The sequence below is a fragment of the Haliotis asinina genome, chromosome 6, assembly GCF_037392515.1.
Source record: "Haliotis asinina isolate JCU_RB_2024 chromosome 6, JCU_Hal_asi_v2, whole genome shotgun sequence".
Taxonomy (NCBI): Eukaryota; Metazoa; Mollusca; class Gastropoda; order Lepetellida; family Haliotidae; genus Haliotis; species Haliotis asinina.
Window position 1 is genome coordinate 40,505,985 of NC_090285.1, and position 16,445 is coordinate 40,522,429.

The following is a 16,445-nucleotide window of genomic DNA, read 5'->3' on the forward strand; positions in this document are numbered from 1 at the left end:
ATATTTCCACAGTGCATTATCCATGTACACCAGTCTGTCAGCCTGTCTCAATCATTTGCATGTAATATCGATATCTGCCAAGATTGTATTTTAAATCCTCAAATGTGTATCATATTCATTAATCATTTGCATACATTATTGGAGGATGTAAGTGGCAGAGGGGTGTTTATTTCACACAAGGTAGATGACTTGTATGCCTTAAAGTTTGCAGATGATGTTTCTGCTCTCGCAGATAGCTGTAACCAGTTTCATTTGAAGATAAATGCTCTAGAACTATTTTGCAATAATACAACTATGTGTGTAAATGTGAAGAAAACTAAGGTTGTTGTATTTAGACAGGGGGTCCACTTCGGTCTTATGAGAAATGGTACTACAAGTGAGATCCAATTGAAGTAGTTTCATCCTATCGTTGCTTAGGTTGAAAATTTACTCCGAAACAAGGAGCAAGGCGCATCACAGGCAAATAAGGCAATACTAGCAATTAAAATGGTTTCCAGAGGAAAGTTGGTAATATTTCCTGTTCAGACCTCTTTAAGGTATTCGATTCAATGGTTACTCCTATTTTATGTTATGGTTCAGAAGTCTAGGGATTATCTTATTGTAAAACTATCGAATCTGGTCATCTTACTTTCTGCAAATATTTTCTTAAAGTCAACAAATTTCCTTCATCAAATATGGTTTTAGGATAATGTGGTAGGTATCCACTACAGCGAGTGTACACAACAAAGCCTATTAAGTACTGGTGTCACTTATTGCAGCTACCCGAAATAGATTACCATATCAGTCCTACATGATGCTTAAGGCACTTGAGTGTGGGAGAATTACATGGGATAGTTAGGTTAAGCATTTACTATTTCACTTTGATTTTGGTTACGCCTGGTTAAGCCACAGTGTTGGAGAATCAAAGGCTTTCAAATCTATGTTCAAACAGTGGTTATGTGATAATTTACAGCAGGCATGGTACACCTCTCTGGAGTCTACACCTAAATGTTGTTTCTACAAATCGTCCAAAAAAATTGGACGATGCTGAAAAATACTTATGTTGTGATTTACCTCTTCACGTAAGAAATGCTATTTCCAGATTTAGATGTTCAAACTTTAAAATTGCCATAGAAACGGGAAGATACACCAATACTGATAGACATCTAAGGCTGTGTAGCTACTGCAAAAAGTATAACGTAAATGCCATTGAGGATGAATATCATATTTGGCTGAAATGCCCACTATATGCAGATATTAGAAAGAAATACCTTCTTTCCACACAACTTTATGTCTGTTGATAACATTTTAAAAGATCCAACACAAACACTCTTTATAATGTTGGATATTTCCTCTATCATGCTGAGAAGAGGGTCAATTAAAATATGCTCAGTGATTTGAAAAATTGAATTATGTTTTTATTTTGGGCCCGCGGCCTCTATACTGAATAAAAATGTCTGTCTGTCTGTCTGTCTGTCTGTCTGAATTTGAAAGTTGTATGTATGTATGTATGTATGTATGTGCGTGCGTGCGATATGAAGGGCTCCTTTCGACGGTAGTATCTTCAATACTCTAACACAAACATTCAACAAGCCATGTTCGTTCGCCCACTTAATCATGCTACAACAGATCCTGTAAGTTCGCCAAGCTGATGGATCAGACACAGTGGGGCTTGCTCGCTAGTCTATTTCTTGGTGTGCATTTCGACAATAGCCGTAATGAATCTCCGTATCAGAGCATCCGTTTTGGAACAATAATGGGTGATGGTACGCAATGTTATACAACACCTTGCTTTTTACAACAAGGATACACTTCATTTTTGACTATGTACACGACAATGCATGAATGTTATATTCATTATAACATGGCTGTCAGTAAAAGCTTAAGCTGCATTAGTGCTGCTGATGATCAGGTCAACCTGATGTTAGTTAATGTACTTCTATATTTGTAAGCCTGTTCGTGTCATCTCTGACTGTCCACAATCAAGTCAGTTATTATATGAGGCCGATGTGCGCAATACCGGATTCAGAATGGACGAGACAGGGCGATTTCCAATAGCTAGCTACTGGCTATCGTTTTCAGTCTGGACATGGACTGTGGTAACATGTCGGGATTCATTTTCTTCTTTCCGCCATAAAGATACTTTAGAGGATACTCGATCTCGATCAGTAGTTTTGAGCTCAGATATAATCTACATCGTAGAAGCCAACCGAATCATGAGAGTGCATATTACAGGGCATGAGGTCGTCAGATATTGTCCACATATCAAGACAAATAAAGTAATTTTATGGAAGAGGATATTTGTAATAATCTGATATGTTTGTAAATGTCATCTGAGAGCAGTCTTATTAATTTTATTAGCGGGGTTAGACCGCCTTCGTGGTGTACGCGCGGTGAGCGGAAGGTAGTCGGTTCGATCCTGGGTCGAATGATACCAAAAGACATTAAAACATGTTACTTGTTGGTGCCTGCCTGGCGCTCGGCATCAATGGAACAACAAAGACTGGTCGGCACAGAGTCAGAATAATGTGTGTGAGTGGGGCATTCGTGCTTAAGTATGGCATAGTATCTATCTCTAAACCTGGCTACACAAACAGGTTAAGTCTGTGCTAGTACAAGCAGCCAGATATACACCCTCATACACGTCGTTATTTGGGCGATATTCTTAATTAGGAAGTCAAACCCCTTTTCACCTCACAGAGCAGTGTAGAGTACAGCCCCTTAGGCGTGGCAGAATCTCGTGATCAGATTCCTTGATTTCTTGATTATGCTTCTGGAAGATCATCGAGTCCCTTTTGATTGGTTTCCTCGTTGGTTTCTGGTGAATGGGGATGGTCCTTTGATTAGATATTAAGTTGACATGCCTTAAAATATCCATGTCTTTTCGTTCTTCATTTGTTTTTGCAGATGTTACTTTACAACTCAATTGTTTGTCTGGTGTTGTTGCTGGAAACAACATCACATCCTTAACTACGTCAACCGCTTCAGCAGAGACGACGCACTTAGCATCATCCTCACCACCAACGTCTTTAACATCATCAGCATCAACATCGACATCGACATCAATACCAACATCGACATCAAGAACACCATCACCAACATCAACAACATCAATATTAAAATCTTCTCTGATGTATTCAACGGCTACAGCAACATCTTCAACGAAGGCATATACCCAAACATCTGCCTCAGAGACAGACCCTGCAGTAACATCCAGAGTATTGTGTGTCTGCTGTAGTATCATCACCCGAAACACCAACACGATATACAGATACCGTTGTAACGTCCTGTCCAACCTCAGCTGTTTCAGCAACTTCATCAGCCAAAACAAACGCAGAAAGCATCACTAAGTTCACCACTCCCTTTGACAAATGTTCCAGACTACAAGCGTGCTGGTGAAAAGAAAATGCCAAAGAAATCATCATCAACACAGTCTAAATATACGTCGCTTTCACCATCATCTGATCCGTCAGCTTCAGTTACAGTACCATCGTTTGCAACACTGGCCCCGGAAACCTCTACAAATACTCCTATTTCAGATAACAGCACTCTCCATGATGCCAATTCTCCAGGATACAGTTCTCCTGGTAAAACAAATCACCAACTTGTGATTAATCCCACTTTGACAATGAGCTTCTCAAGTATGAAATATGATCTATTCATCATTGTGATCATTCACCTAAAGCATTTTATCTTTTTCCAAAAGTTGTGTACAATAGTCAGATTTCAAGTTCTTAGCTATATACTACTCACAAGAATCCAAGGAACAGTGGTAATTTTGGGTCAGATGCTCTTGGTTGATATGCTGGAAAATGTACAGAGATTGGGTGCAAAGTATTGACTTCATTTGAGCGACAACTGGTAAGGGTCACGTTATGTTAGGATGATAACCTAACAGAATTGTGAAGGGTTTGAAGTAGCAGGTACACATTTTCCCTCAGTTTTGAGTGTCAAAATGAGGTTTCCATGGGTCTTATTCTCCCGAATATACCCAAACCATCCAATGCACGTGATAGTGCAAATCTCCCTGAACATCAGGCATAAATTCACCTAATAAGCAACGTTTGGAACACAGGTTAGTCACATGTTGAAAACCATGCCTCAACGTCTAAGCATTGCCGACAGGGGGATAGCTGTTGGGTGGATCCAGGAGGGAATTGCCATACATGAGGCAGCGAGAAAACTTAATGTTTCACCCTCGGTTATTCACAGACTATGGGTTCGTTTCCAGACAACTGGAGAAGTCCGTGCACAACGCCGCCCAGGTCGTCCATGAATAACAACTCGAAGACAGGACAGATTCATCGTCATCACAGCATTGCGACAAAGAACTCTCACTGCAAACACCCTTAGAAGTCTCCTCCGAAATGCAGACGTCAGTGTCTCAGATCAGACTATCAGGAACCGTCTGCGTGAGAGCAATCTAAGGTCACGACGTCAAGCTGTACGTCCACCACTCAGTCAACCGTTTAGCATGGGCCAGACGTCATTTGCGCTGGAATAGGCGTCAGTGGAACAATGTGCTCTTCACTGACGAGTCTAGATTTTGTTTGCAGTACAATGAGTACAGACGTCCGGGTGAGAGGTTTTCTGACATAAACGTTAGGGAACGACACAGGTTTGGTAGAGGGTCAGTTATTGTGTGGGGAAGTTTCAGCAATGGCCATCACACTCCTCTCTATCACATCCAAGGGAATCTCACTGCCATAAGGTATCGGGATAAGATTTTGCAACCCCTCATTATTCCAGCCCTAAACACCATTGGTCAAGCAGCCATTTTGCAGGACGATAACGCACGACCACAGAGAGTGGTCACTGACTTCCTGCAACAAAACAACGTCAACAATATGCAATGGCCGGCCTATTCACCCGATCTAGCGCCCTTTGAACACCATAGGGACGTGTTGGGGCAACGTGTAATGGTCAATCATCCGTCCCCAATAAATACTGCACAGTTGTTGCAATTCCTGCAACAAGAGTGGTTCGCCATTCCCCAAGGCACTCTGAGGAATCTTGTTGCATCGATGAGACGACGGTACCTCGCCTGGATTGAGAGCAGAGGGGGGACACCTGAGAACTCTAGTTCCTGTGCCTTATGGGAGTCCTGTCACGGGAGAAGATGCATTGTGTCCATACACTGCTTATGTTTGATGTGAATTCATCTGATTTAGTTTGAACTGGCCATAACTACCAATAAAATTCGTTTTCATCCCATCATAAGTGTTTTCTTTATCATAAAAAACCTAGGTGTTCCTTGAATTATTTTGAGTAGTATATAAGCAGACTGATAAGCTGGTGAATCCGTTTCCTATAATTTCCTATAACGTTTTCCCATATGTTTTGATGATGTGAAGATGAATACGTATGACTACATAACAAATCTTAACGTATACAGACATATGTATATATATTTCAGTGCTTGGGTAGCGGTCGTTCTGCTAGCAGGAATATTACTTCTGACCATCACGACCACTGTGCTGTTTTACAGGTCAGTGTAGTCATATGTACATAGTACTTTGTCCACACCCCTTGTAGTCATTTGAGCAACGATTTATCAATGTTTATAACTTAACCTCGAAAGGGATCGCACTGTGACTGTCCGAAGAGGCTACTGAAGGGATCGTGCGGTCAGGGTTGCTGATTTCATTGACGCATGTCATCGTCTCCCTTCTGCGTAGACCGATACTTATGTTGTTGATTACTGGGTTCTGTGCCACTACTGTATTGTGTCCTACCATTTTTTAAATATTTTTTATCACTTATCACAGACAATTCACATAATTCACTACTGTCACCTTTTTGCACCACGGATGACGAATGCAGTGAATATATAATTGACAGTATATATGTTTTACAAAAATTAAAAATAAAATAAAAAAAAACAACTAAAATTAATTTTCATTCGACACTGCGTCGTTATGTCGTTTGTCTTCGTTTACCATGACACATCAAGATTAATAAACGAGTGTCTGTCAGATACCATTCCTCTTACGAGTTGTTTCAAAACGTATTTAACGAGCGAAAGAGACGCGAGAACAGTAATCTGTTTCTTACGCACCATAAAATTGCACCGTGTCATATTTTTTCATCGTAGCTGCTCTGTAATACAAAATAAAATGTCTGTGAATGAGTGACGTCACTTGGTTTTCCTGATCACTACTTATCCTCAAGGTGACCCTCCACAAAGTAATTGTAATTCTTACAAGCATAAAATATTTGAGCGTGTGACGTCATCGGTATCGTTTGGTGGTAGTCTTTATCGGCAGTTTGAATTAGTTACTCAGACTGTTAGTGGCTGTATCCTCAATGGGGGTTAAAGTATCGTAAAATTCGTAAAGTCCCCATGGCCCCTAGTATGGTGATCTACCTTCAGTTGTTGGCGATCTACAGCCTGTTTTTATATTGTATCGCCCTTTTTCGTTAAAGTATTTTAGATTTAATTAGTCAGCATCTGATTCACGACTGCGGGGTATTCCATTGTTGTCAGTCAAGTACGCTGCAATATTGCTATCCAAAATTCGGTTGCTATCCACAGTATGGGTTAGCTTCGTGTTTCAGTTTGGAATGTAACCGTGTAGAATTAGCAACCAAAAGACGCCTTTCTCGCAGCAGTGGTTAACACATCAGCGTTGCTTCCTATAGAGACAAGAGAGAGGATTATTAAATTATGAGAATAACTGAGTATATAGTGTTTGATAAGAAAATCGTCATCGAGTTCGACCACCAACCGCAATGTAGACTGCCATCCTTCATCTGCAAAATAGTAGATATGCATGTCGCCCCTATATAGACACTGTCGCGTCTACACAAACTGTGGCAATGCTGAAAAGCGAAATATCTCTCAGCTGGACTTGAGACATTCATAAGCAACTGGTCGATGTTAAACGACATGACACGAAAGATATGTCTTAACTCACCTTTACTTCTTACAGGATTGGCACAGATAGACATTATTCACGTCGTTCCGTGCTAGGTTAATTCCCGCGTAAGTGGCACAACGTGTCTCAATGATGTTTGAAGACTGATAAATGTTGTTGATTTAAAAGTTGAACATTGTGCTCTTGAAACATCAGCGCATGAAATGAAGACACCATTTCTCTATTATGTATGTGCTGGTATTGTATTATTACGCTTGTGGAAAAGTAAATATCGGACACAGTATGTTCCAGCATTTCATATTATTGTTTACGCTTTTGTGTCAAGCAAGCAGACTATAATGTTCTCCGTGTTGGTTTATTAAGACGACTGTTCTTCAGAAATGAATCCGCCACGTGGCTGGAACAATTCTGAGTGCAGCGTAAAACTAAACTCCGTCAAACTCAGAAATCAGTCTTTGATCTCTTCAACTTTAAAGTGCGATCGAATATGCCGTGTCTCTAAAACGGATATACTGATATGCTCCTGTGTTTGTAATGTAAATCCAACTAGGGTCCATGCAAGAATCAGGAGGACTGTAAGTCCCTAGGGTATCAAGTAGGGTGATCTACCTTCAGTTGGTGGCAAGCAATAACCTGTTTTGCTATATTACATTGTATTTCATAGTTACGATGCTTTGGAGACAGATAAACAGCCAGATATGTACATCATTATACAGATAACTGATCATTTATACAGATTACGGATTCTGTGAAAAATAGACAGGCATGTATCGAAAATAAATCTCTCGTCTTGTTTAGAAAACGACTCGTAAAAACTTCAACAGCTTCAATGCATTTTCTTTCGGAAACATGTAAGTCATTTTGCGTTTGTGTTCGCATCAAGGAAGTATTATTTAGATCGCGGTTAAAAGCAGACTCTTGTTTTCTTACGGCCCCGTGAGGGTTAACTATTGAGTGATGTTGCTAATTTCATATTGTACATCAGTGGTAGAAATTATGTTCAGTAGATTTCACTGTTTTGGCTTTAAGATATGCCCAATGTTGTTGTGTTTTGTTTAAGTGAATAGCTGATTTGTCTTTGCATGTATTTATGACATCTGCCGCAGTTTGGAGTGGAAGTTTTCACCTTGTTCCAAACACCTGTTATCTGATAATGAGTCATAGAAACATGCTCGTGGAACAGTCGTAATCGTACAACCGAACCTATGTCAGAGATAAGTTATAAATACATCAAGGATTTAGTCATGTATTTTCAATACGGTTGTAGATGTGAGAACGTAAAATGCACTATGCACATTATTCCAAAGGTAACGTTCCAATACATTTAATGCATGCACAGTATGTGTTAATTTTTCATGATACACAGGGGACAGTGGCGTAGACAAGTCGTATATAAGCGTTCGTTGTTCGTTCGAAGGCCCGGTTCCCACAATGTGTGAAGCAGATTGCCGGTATCCCTCTCTGTAATATTGCTGCTAATTGTAAAAGCGGTGTATTTCCCGGCGTCAGCGTACTCATTTCTTAAGTGAATACTTGCACGATACGAGAGGAATATACAGCCAACGTCCTTCCCCTGTCATAACGGAATTTAACAAAGCGTGGGTAGCCTTACGAGCTATTATAACTATATTGTTTATCACTGGCGTAAGTATGGTCCGCTTTGTGGGTTGTGCACGGAACTTCGATCTTTGTCTAGCTGTTCACTGACCGTGAGCCATTATTGCTGGCTCCTGTTGTTACGAAGACTAAAACTGAGATGTTTTAGAGTTTCCATACAGAGGGGAAATGTGGTTAATATACCTCATTTACGACAAGAGTAGGTTCCCGACAGTACGTGGGCGTAATAACACAGAGAATCGGGGACATGAAAATTCGAAGTGAGTGATCCATTAAATATGACTCATATTCAGGGAAATGGATTTGTCGCTTTTAGAGACATGGATACTTCGCGACTAACCAATGTCCCGTGATGACGTGTCTTGATAATAATGACACCTGTAAGCATATGCCACTTACACTTCAATTAGTAGATAACATGTTATATTCAGATGGTGGCCAGCTGTACCAGACTTTCATTCGGCGGGGTCTTCTCTGGGGCTGTCCACAGGTCATCAAGTTTATAGGTGCCATTAAGGTGGTAAAGATACTGGCTTAAAGAGACATATCTAAAACCAGACCATCTTCAAGCACATCCATCCACAAAAGAATTTGACCTCTGTTCTTGAATACATCCCTACCTGTTTCATGCGTCATAAGCTCAATGTTTGATATAAGGCTCCTTGTCAAATTGGCAGGAAGTAAGTTCAGTGTCACCAGTTCACATATGTACAATGTGTACATATGCGATTATATATTACGTGAACAACACACACTTTGGAAAACTGCATGAGGAGATTCTGTTTTAGAATAGCTCTAGCATTAACGGATCATGTTGCACTAATATTCATTTAGTAAATCTCCCAACACACGACAGAAAACAGTCAAAACGAATCGAAATTTAATGATTTATAACTGTTCTTCAGTTAATACGTCTCACCATAAAATATCTCTAATATTGCCAAAACATTTCTAAACGCCATTTCTACCCATCATCAAACCAATAGCAACATCTGACGGTGTGTTGCTGCATTTCATAAAACCCAGAAAGAATGCATTCAATGACGAAAATACATTCCTGCAGAATTTGCGGTAGTTCTATAACGATCACAAGCTAATTGTGTATGTGTGTCTTTCACAAACCACGGTAAAGCAAACACATTGAATAGACACTAATATCTTGAATCAGAATCCTTCGTAAGGTTATATCAAAATACATAATTATCCAGAGCTCAGCAATGTCTGTTTCATGTTCAGTTCTGTCGAGAAATATATTTTGCATCATAAGATAGACAAGTTTTAGCTCGCGGTACGAAAGAACACATCAAAGCGTGAAAAATATCTCGAACAGGTTACTTGAGTGTTGGAAGCAATCAAGGTCCGTTGGGCGGTTTTTCAAACTCTACATCGGATCCACTTTCGTCATTCAGGCTGACGCTTTTTTGTTGTCCTGGTGAATGTATAAGTCGTTTCATGTTTAGCTCGTTGCTGTAGTAGACGTTACGACGTCGATAGCGACATGCTATGACAGCTCCTATGAGAAGCATGAGAATGAAATTGACACCACCATGCCATGTAAAATACATAGTGGCGAGCATCAGCTGTCCATGGTCATTCTCATTCCACTTGGCAAAATCGAGTGGAGGGTAAAGAATGAACCCCACCTGCCAGAACCACGTTCCTTGCATCAGCATCAGGTAAGCCCGTCCGAGGGGGGACAGTAAGTTATGACGGTATCGCATCTCTACAAAGACACAAACTATGCTGGCCAGGACGACGTACAACAGAAGGACATGTACAAGAACATCCAGTGGGGTTCTCCCGTACAGATGGAAGTTGAACAGTAAAGCCTCAACACCAAAGGCTATTGCGTTTGAGATGTAGTCAGTATTGGGTGGAAGCGGGGCTCGGAAGTGCACCAGCAAGTCGATGAGCCCTGTTATGCCAAAGAAGAAGAACATTGTCGCGTGTTGCCCATTGCCAATGCTTCTGAATTTTCCGTCGACGAAACCGGCAGTGATTTCAACTGTCAGTCCGACCGATATAAAGAATAGTTTGATCATGCCTTCAACGGGCCAGTGTTTGAATCTGCCGCACAGACAAGAACAGGGGAAGGTGACGGTGGATGTAAACCTGGCGCCATTCTCTCGGCACTGGAAGTATCTCCGGAAGGACTGGACGGTGTACCATATCGCAAAGATGATGAAGAAGGAACCTGGCAGAGCGTGACCTCCGAATGACCCCATGACCACTTGTGAAGGGACTAACACCCAAACCTGCAAAATGATAACCAAGTGAGACGATTTTTGTTATAGATATGACGATGTTATATACTGATTGTCACAACTTATTGGAAATATGCTGACTATGTCAGGTCTCAAATGGAAGACCTGTAAGTCGTATTTACACTCTGTCTTAAAAACACAAGCATGTTTAATGGCATCTTTATTAATGATATTTCATTGGAGTGTATATAATACAATACGGATTTCTGAACACATAGCAACATAATTCTTTCTTTTGGGTTTTAAACAAAAGCATTCGTTTTGCGAGCTATTGACAGTTACTTACTTTCACAGATTGCAGCCTGTCCCAGCTGTCGACATGTGCTGATGAAGCCAGTCCGCCAGTTCGTACTTTGGTCGCGACTCGTTGATAAAGATAACGTTCATTTAAAGAGTAGATGTTTGTCAGTTAATGTTCTGGACACAATGAGTCTGTCATAAAAACCAAGGATAAATGTGACAGAAAAGTGCACTGTTTTGAAGTAAGACATAATGATCTCTTCTCTTCTCAAATATTTTTGCAGGATAAGTTACACGACCCATCGAATACTTAATAAATCAAATAAACTATAATGAGTGCATATCGAACTCCCTTAAAATCGGTATCCACCCCAATTTTAAATTATATTTTTCATATTTAATTATAGTTTTAAATTGCGCCGAAGATAGCCAGCAAGCAGATAGTCCGTGTGCATGTAGAAAATGCAGTTACGGCTGGTATATGTGTGTGTTGGCAATTCACATTTCATACTGGTGACATATGCAAGTTCAAAATCTGCTAGCCTTGCACGGTATTTACATTACAGTTAAAATACATCAAACACGGTTTTGTGGAAATATGGCGTTGTGTGCTCCACAAACACTTTTCAATTTCTGAATACAAACAGGTGAACAATCATATCAATAACAGTAGCCGATGTGCTCATTCTGTTATTCCTATTATCAGCCATGAACGGCGTCTACCTTTTGATTAGATAATGGAGGAGAGCAGGACATCCATGTGCATTTCTCGGTTGATACGAAGGCGGACCCTTTACTAATACATGGATCCTTGTCACACAATCCATCTGTGCCGAGGTCTACTTTTCTCATACACCTGAGGCTGAGTAAACGATTTGAGATAACTGGTATCAAACGTGAGATGACAAGGTCAGTTTATGACGGCCTACGTTCCTGATTGTCATTCATTGATATAATATCTACCTGTCGTCCGTTTGGCTCAAAAGCGGGCAGACGAATTGCAATCCAAATCGAAAACTGATAAACATAAAATACTCAATGAAACGCTGATCATGATCAAAATATAATGCCAGCTCTTTGGGGTTTAAGCAGATTTCTTTGTCTTAAATAAGTTGTTTAACAAACTAGCATCACAATATTGATTTTTTTACTCATTGTTACAGGAGAGGAGTGCAGAGAAAGGGACAGCCAGGTGTTCGGGAAGCACGTGCACTTGTGCTGACAAAATGCCGTCCCCGTCCTTTCTCGCGCACCTCGGTTAAAGGGAGACAACCCAAACATGCTTAAATTCCGCGGGAATTGAGCAAGTGATACTTGCGTGTGGGTGCGCCCGTATAATTGATACTACAACTGAAACACAACAGAAGGGAGGCAACCCTTACAGCCATAGTCTCTTGTCGCTACGTTTGTTAACCATATGCAGTGTGTCATCTTTCTGCAGTGTGAAAGCTAATTGATCAGTTAAAAGACGATCACGTTTGAGCACGTTTTTTTTTCTTTCATTGAGTTCATTCACTAATCAACTGCATTCTTTAATTCCACACTCTTTGTATATGCGAATGAAACAAATACCACAGGTGAATATCTGAAGCAGCTTTCGGATATAGCATCGCCAATGATACATACCTGGCAGAGTATAACTTTTGCGACCAGCTCTGGCGTCAGATTGTACATGCGAAAAAGGTAAGCTAGCTACCAACACCCTTCGGGAATCTTTGCATTAACCCCCAGTTCCAAAAGCAGCAGTTCTGACCCTGCAACTGGACGATCGCGTTACGCTTTCTCTTTGTACTTGACACTGACGATTCACAAATGTGCTCACAAATGGAAATCGATGATGTTGGCCGGTAAGGCTTTATATTTTCGTTCGATCCCGAAACCTCATTATACTACCTGTGATGTACGGATTTAGACACGGTGATCAGTTATACAATATAACATTATCCCGCAGAATCAAATCTAACATATAAATGAAAGTATTTCTCCATCGTGGACTGGCATTGGATGGCGTTAACTGTTACATATATGTTGCTGCTTGAACATGGAAAGTCTCCATACGGTTTCCTAACACAAAGAACAGAAGACTTTGTAATAAGCAAAGCCATAGTAAGAACAGGTTGTTTCAACAACTCATACCAGGAGAGCGATCTGGTTTTGTAAGTTGTGAGCTGTACCGTGGGTTGAGAGCAGCGTACAACAAAAGTGTACATGACAAAATAAGGTCACCATGGGTATGGTTCATTACAGCTGACTACCTGAAAACCGTAAACCCGAAAAGTATTGCGGAAGGCCCTTACGGTACGGGTTTGGGGAACTGTTCCTTGTGTCCAAACGTCATTACTGCAAATGGGTTGAGAGCAGCGTACAACAAAAGTGTACATTGACAAAATAAGGTCACCATGGGTATGGTTCATTACAGTTGACTACCTGAAAACCGTAAACCCGAAAAGTATTGCGGAAGGCCCTTACGGTACGGGTTTGGGGAACTGTTCCTTGTGTCCAAACGTCATTACTGCAATTCTCTCATAGGCACATGTGGTTCACCTCCTTGGCTCTGAAAGGTCGAACAATGCTTCTTCCAAAGAAATATGATTTGACTTACCCGAAGTAAAACTTCCGACTAATTACATGTCTAAATACACAACATAACACAACATATTTATAAGGTGTCTCGCAGTCTAAGATCCTGGGTCATCATACTGCACCTCCACTGATCTATTTACTTGAAGTGGAAATATTACAGTTGCGAGGATCAATTGTTGGTTTAAACAATAACCCTTGAAAAGTCAAAAAAAAAACGTACTACCCTCTCAATGTGCTGGATTGAAACGCTCATAATTCTGTACCTCAGAAATGGATTAGAGGTTGATAGAGCATATTTGCCTGTCTTAATCGACTCGTTTATGGATTACTGAAAACTTTTATGGTAATATCTGAAACAAATAATATTTCAGGGCCACTTTTTTAGTACTATATGTCGGTCACAAAATCTTTGCTTGATGAGGTGGAGTGTTATGGCTTGCAACAGTTTAGCGCTTATCACCAACACCTCTTACTCATCTCCTCGAAAGCTCCTTTGAACTCGACATGTCCTTTGGGCTCGACAAATGCAACGTTCTTCACCTTAAACGTGGCAAGATTAAGTAAGAGAAATCAATCAAACATATTTAACTGAACAGTGTGTGGATGGTTCTTCACGCAATATATGTACCTTGCCTTCCATACAAATGACGCTCTATGAATGACGAAGGCGCAGTGGAAACATTGCCGAACACTACTGGATAATTAACGATTATTGACAGAAAGAGTGTTTGTAAACGCCACTGTTGTTCACAATCTCTACATCGGTTTGTAATCATTGAACATGGTTGATATGTATTTTGTATCTTTTGTGTATCTTCAAGTGCACGGTGACCTCACTGAGAACCTTCATCAAGGGAGCGTTTCTGGCCATGTTAGGGGAGCTCTGAACGGTATGTATTTGGATGTGAGAAATATACTGTCGACAACTGATATGATTTATAACCGTAATATTGAGTTTTAATTATTGAAAGAGGTATAGACCATCTCGTGGAAGGTGTAGCTACGTACTTTGGGTTGCAGAACACCTGAAACCCCTCATAATATGAAACCAAATGTAGCTGAAGGCAAGGTCACAGGTATTTATGATATGCCAGTTTACTCATATATTGTATAAAACAATGGCTTTGTTGATGTGTCGAAATGAGGAATAACAAGGAGAATGGGGAAAGGAGAATCATGTGAGACATTAGGATGAAGTAGGGGGACCTTAAAAGTGTTTCTGTTTGCTGCTCAGGACCAGTTACTTTCCTTCCTGTAACCACTGTGTTGGTGAACGTGAAATATGGATTTGGCGAGTTTAATAACTTTTCATTCAACACTATGCATCAGTGGGTGCCCAGTATAGGAAAATCTTAAGCGACTTGGATGGGAAAATTATATTTCGCCATTAAATCTGGTTACAATTACGCAAATAAGCCAACTATTTGTCGGATTCCATGACTTCTTGAACCTATTTCCTAATACAACACAGCAATGTTTCGGTATTTCAAAACCGAATGTGTTTCCTGGAATACATTGTGCAGGAATGAAATATTCGACACAGACTTATTATATAATAAGAATACATGTACATCGGTTACATACAGACAGCAAGCAGCGTTTCTTCTAATCTTCGAAATATTACTTCAGGTAACACTTGGACGTGATCACACCACAAATCAAGAGTAGAACAAAAGCGTGAAAAACCGTGTGACATCATCACACAACAGATGTTCTGTTATGAGGGAGTATTATTTTTACGCCGCTTTTAACTATATTCAAGCAATATCACTTGAGAGGGAGTGAGGCACCAGCAATGGGCTGCACACATTGTTCCAAAGTGGGGAATCGAACCCTTGTCCTCGGCGTGACTACCCCACCACAGCCGTGGTCTGATACGGCCCGTTTAGAATGTTGAACCGATCACCTCGATGCTGTGCTAAGCTTCTTTCTTCTGCATTTGTCACAGAGTGATGTAATTACACATATATATTTTCCTCCTAAACTGAAGCAAAATTTCAAATAGCGTGTCAACACGATATAGCAGTTCCCGCTTGAAGAGAATTATGCCACTGGCGTACATGGCCCCAGCCGGTAGCGTTCTTGCAAGCAAACAACACCAGACCTTCTGTAACGTTATACCGCAATCGTTGCAAATGCACAAAAATTACTCCACTCCAAAATAAAGACCAAAACGGTTTGACCTGAATTCTACACGGTCTGGTGTGTTGTAGGCCCGGCATAATAACTTTGTTTATCATGATTCAGGCTTCAATGTGGTTTCCGAGAAAGTCAGGTCATGGGCTAAGTTTCTGAGAAGCACTCTGGTTGAACAGACTGACAATCGCTGTAGTGATAAAATTAGCACTCATACATTGCGACGTGTTTCCAAACCGGAAATTATAACTGTGGTATGTACGGAACAACGTTTCGGACATTTTGTCAGTGGGTTCGTTATTGTAACCATACAGACCGAATGTTCAAAGTAACGGGAAAATATAAGTGAACATCTCATGTATAATCTTATCACGCGGTTATTAGATCTGAAATTAGGCGAAAATTATTATATAATTAAAATGCCTAATGAATGACTTCCGTGTAATTTTTTGTGTATAATCTATGGTATAGTTTTAAATGGTTTTAATTAATCATTGTATAAACTACGAGTAATACTGTTGTATCTATGTATCTAAAACGATGTTTAATTCTCACTGGCATCCATTATGTTTAAACTTGAGAATGTTTGTAAAAATGCATGTGTATACATATGAATGTGTCTCTAACTATACGTATGTCAGTGGTCCTCACCTTTCGTGTCTGAGATTGGAATATACAAGAAGCAAACATATTTAACTGAACAGTGTGTAGGTGGTTCTTCATGCAGTATGTGTACCTTCTCTTCCAT

The 16,445-nt window shown here is 40.3% G+C and overlaps 1 protein-coding gene across 1 annotated transcript; it reads right to left on the reverse strand.

Moving 5' to 3' along the window:
• Positions 1–9,339: 9,339 nt before the first annotated feature.
• On the reverse strand, positions 9,340–11,090 carry LOC137287071 (transmembrane protein 45B-like). Its single transcript, XM_067819188.1, has 2 exons — positions 11,025–11,090; positions 9,340–10,729 (listed from the first exon to the last, which is right to left on the reverse strand). The coding sequence occupies exon 2, from the start codon at positions 10,697–10,699 to the stop codon at positions 9,827–9,829; it is 873 nt and encodes a 290-aa protein (XP_067675289.1). The 5' UTR covers positions 10,700–10,729; positions 11,025–11,090; the 3' UTR covers positions 9,340–9,826.
• Between the last annotated feature and the right edge of the window lie 5,355 nt (positions 11,091–16,445).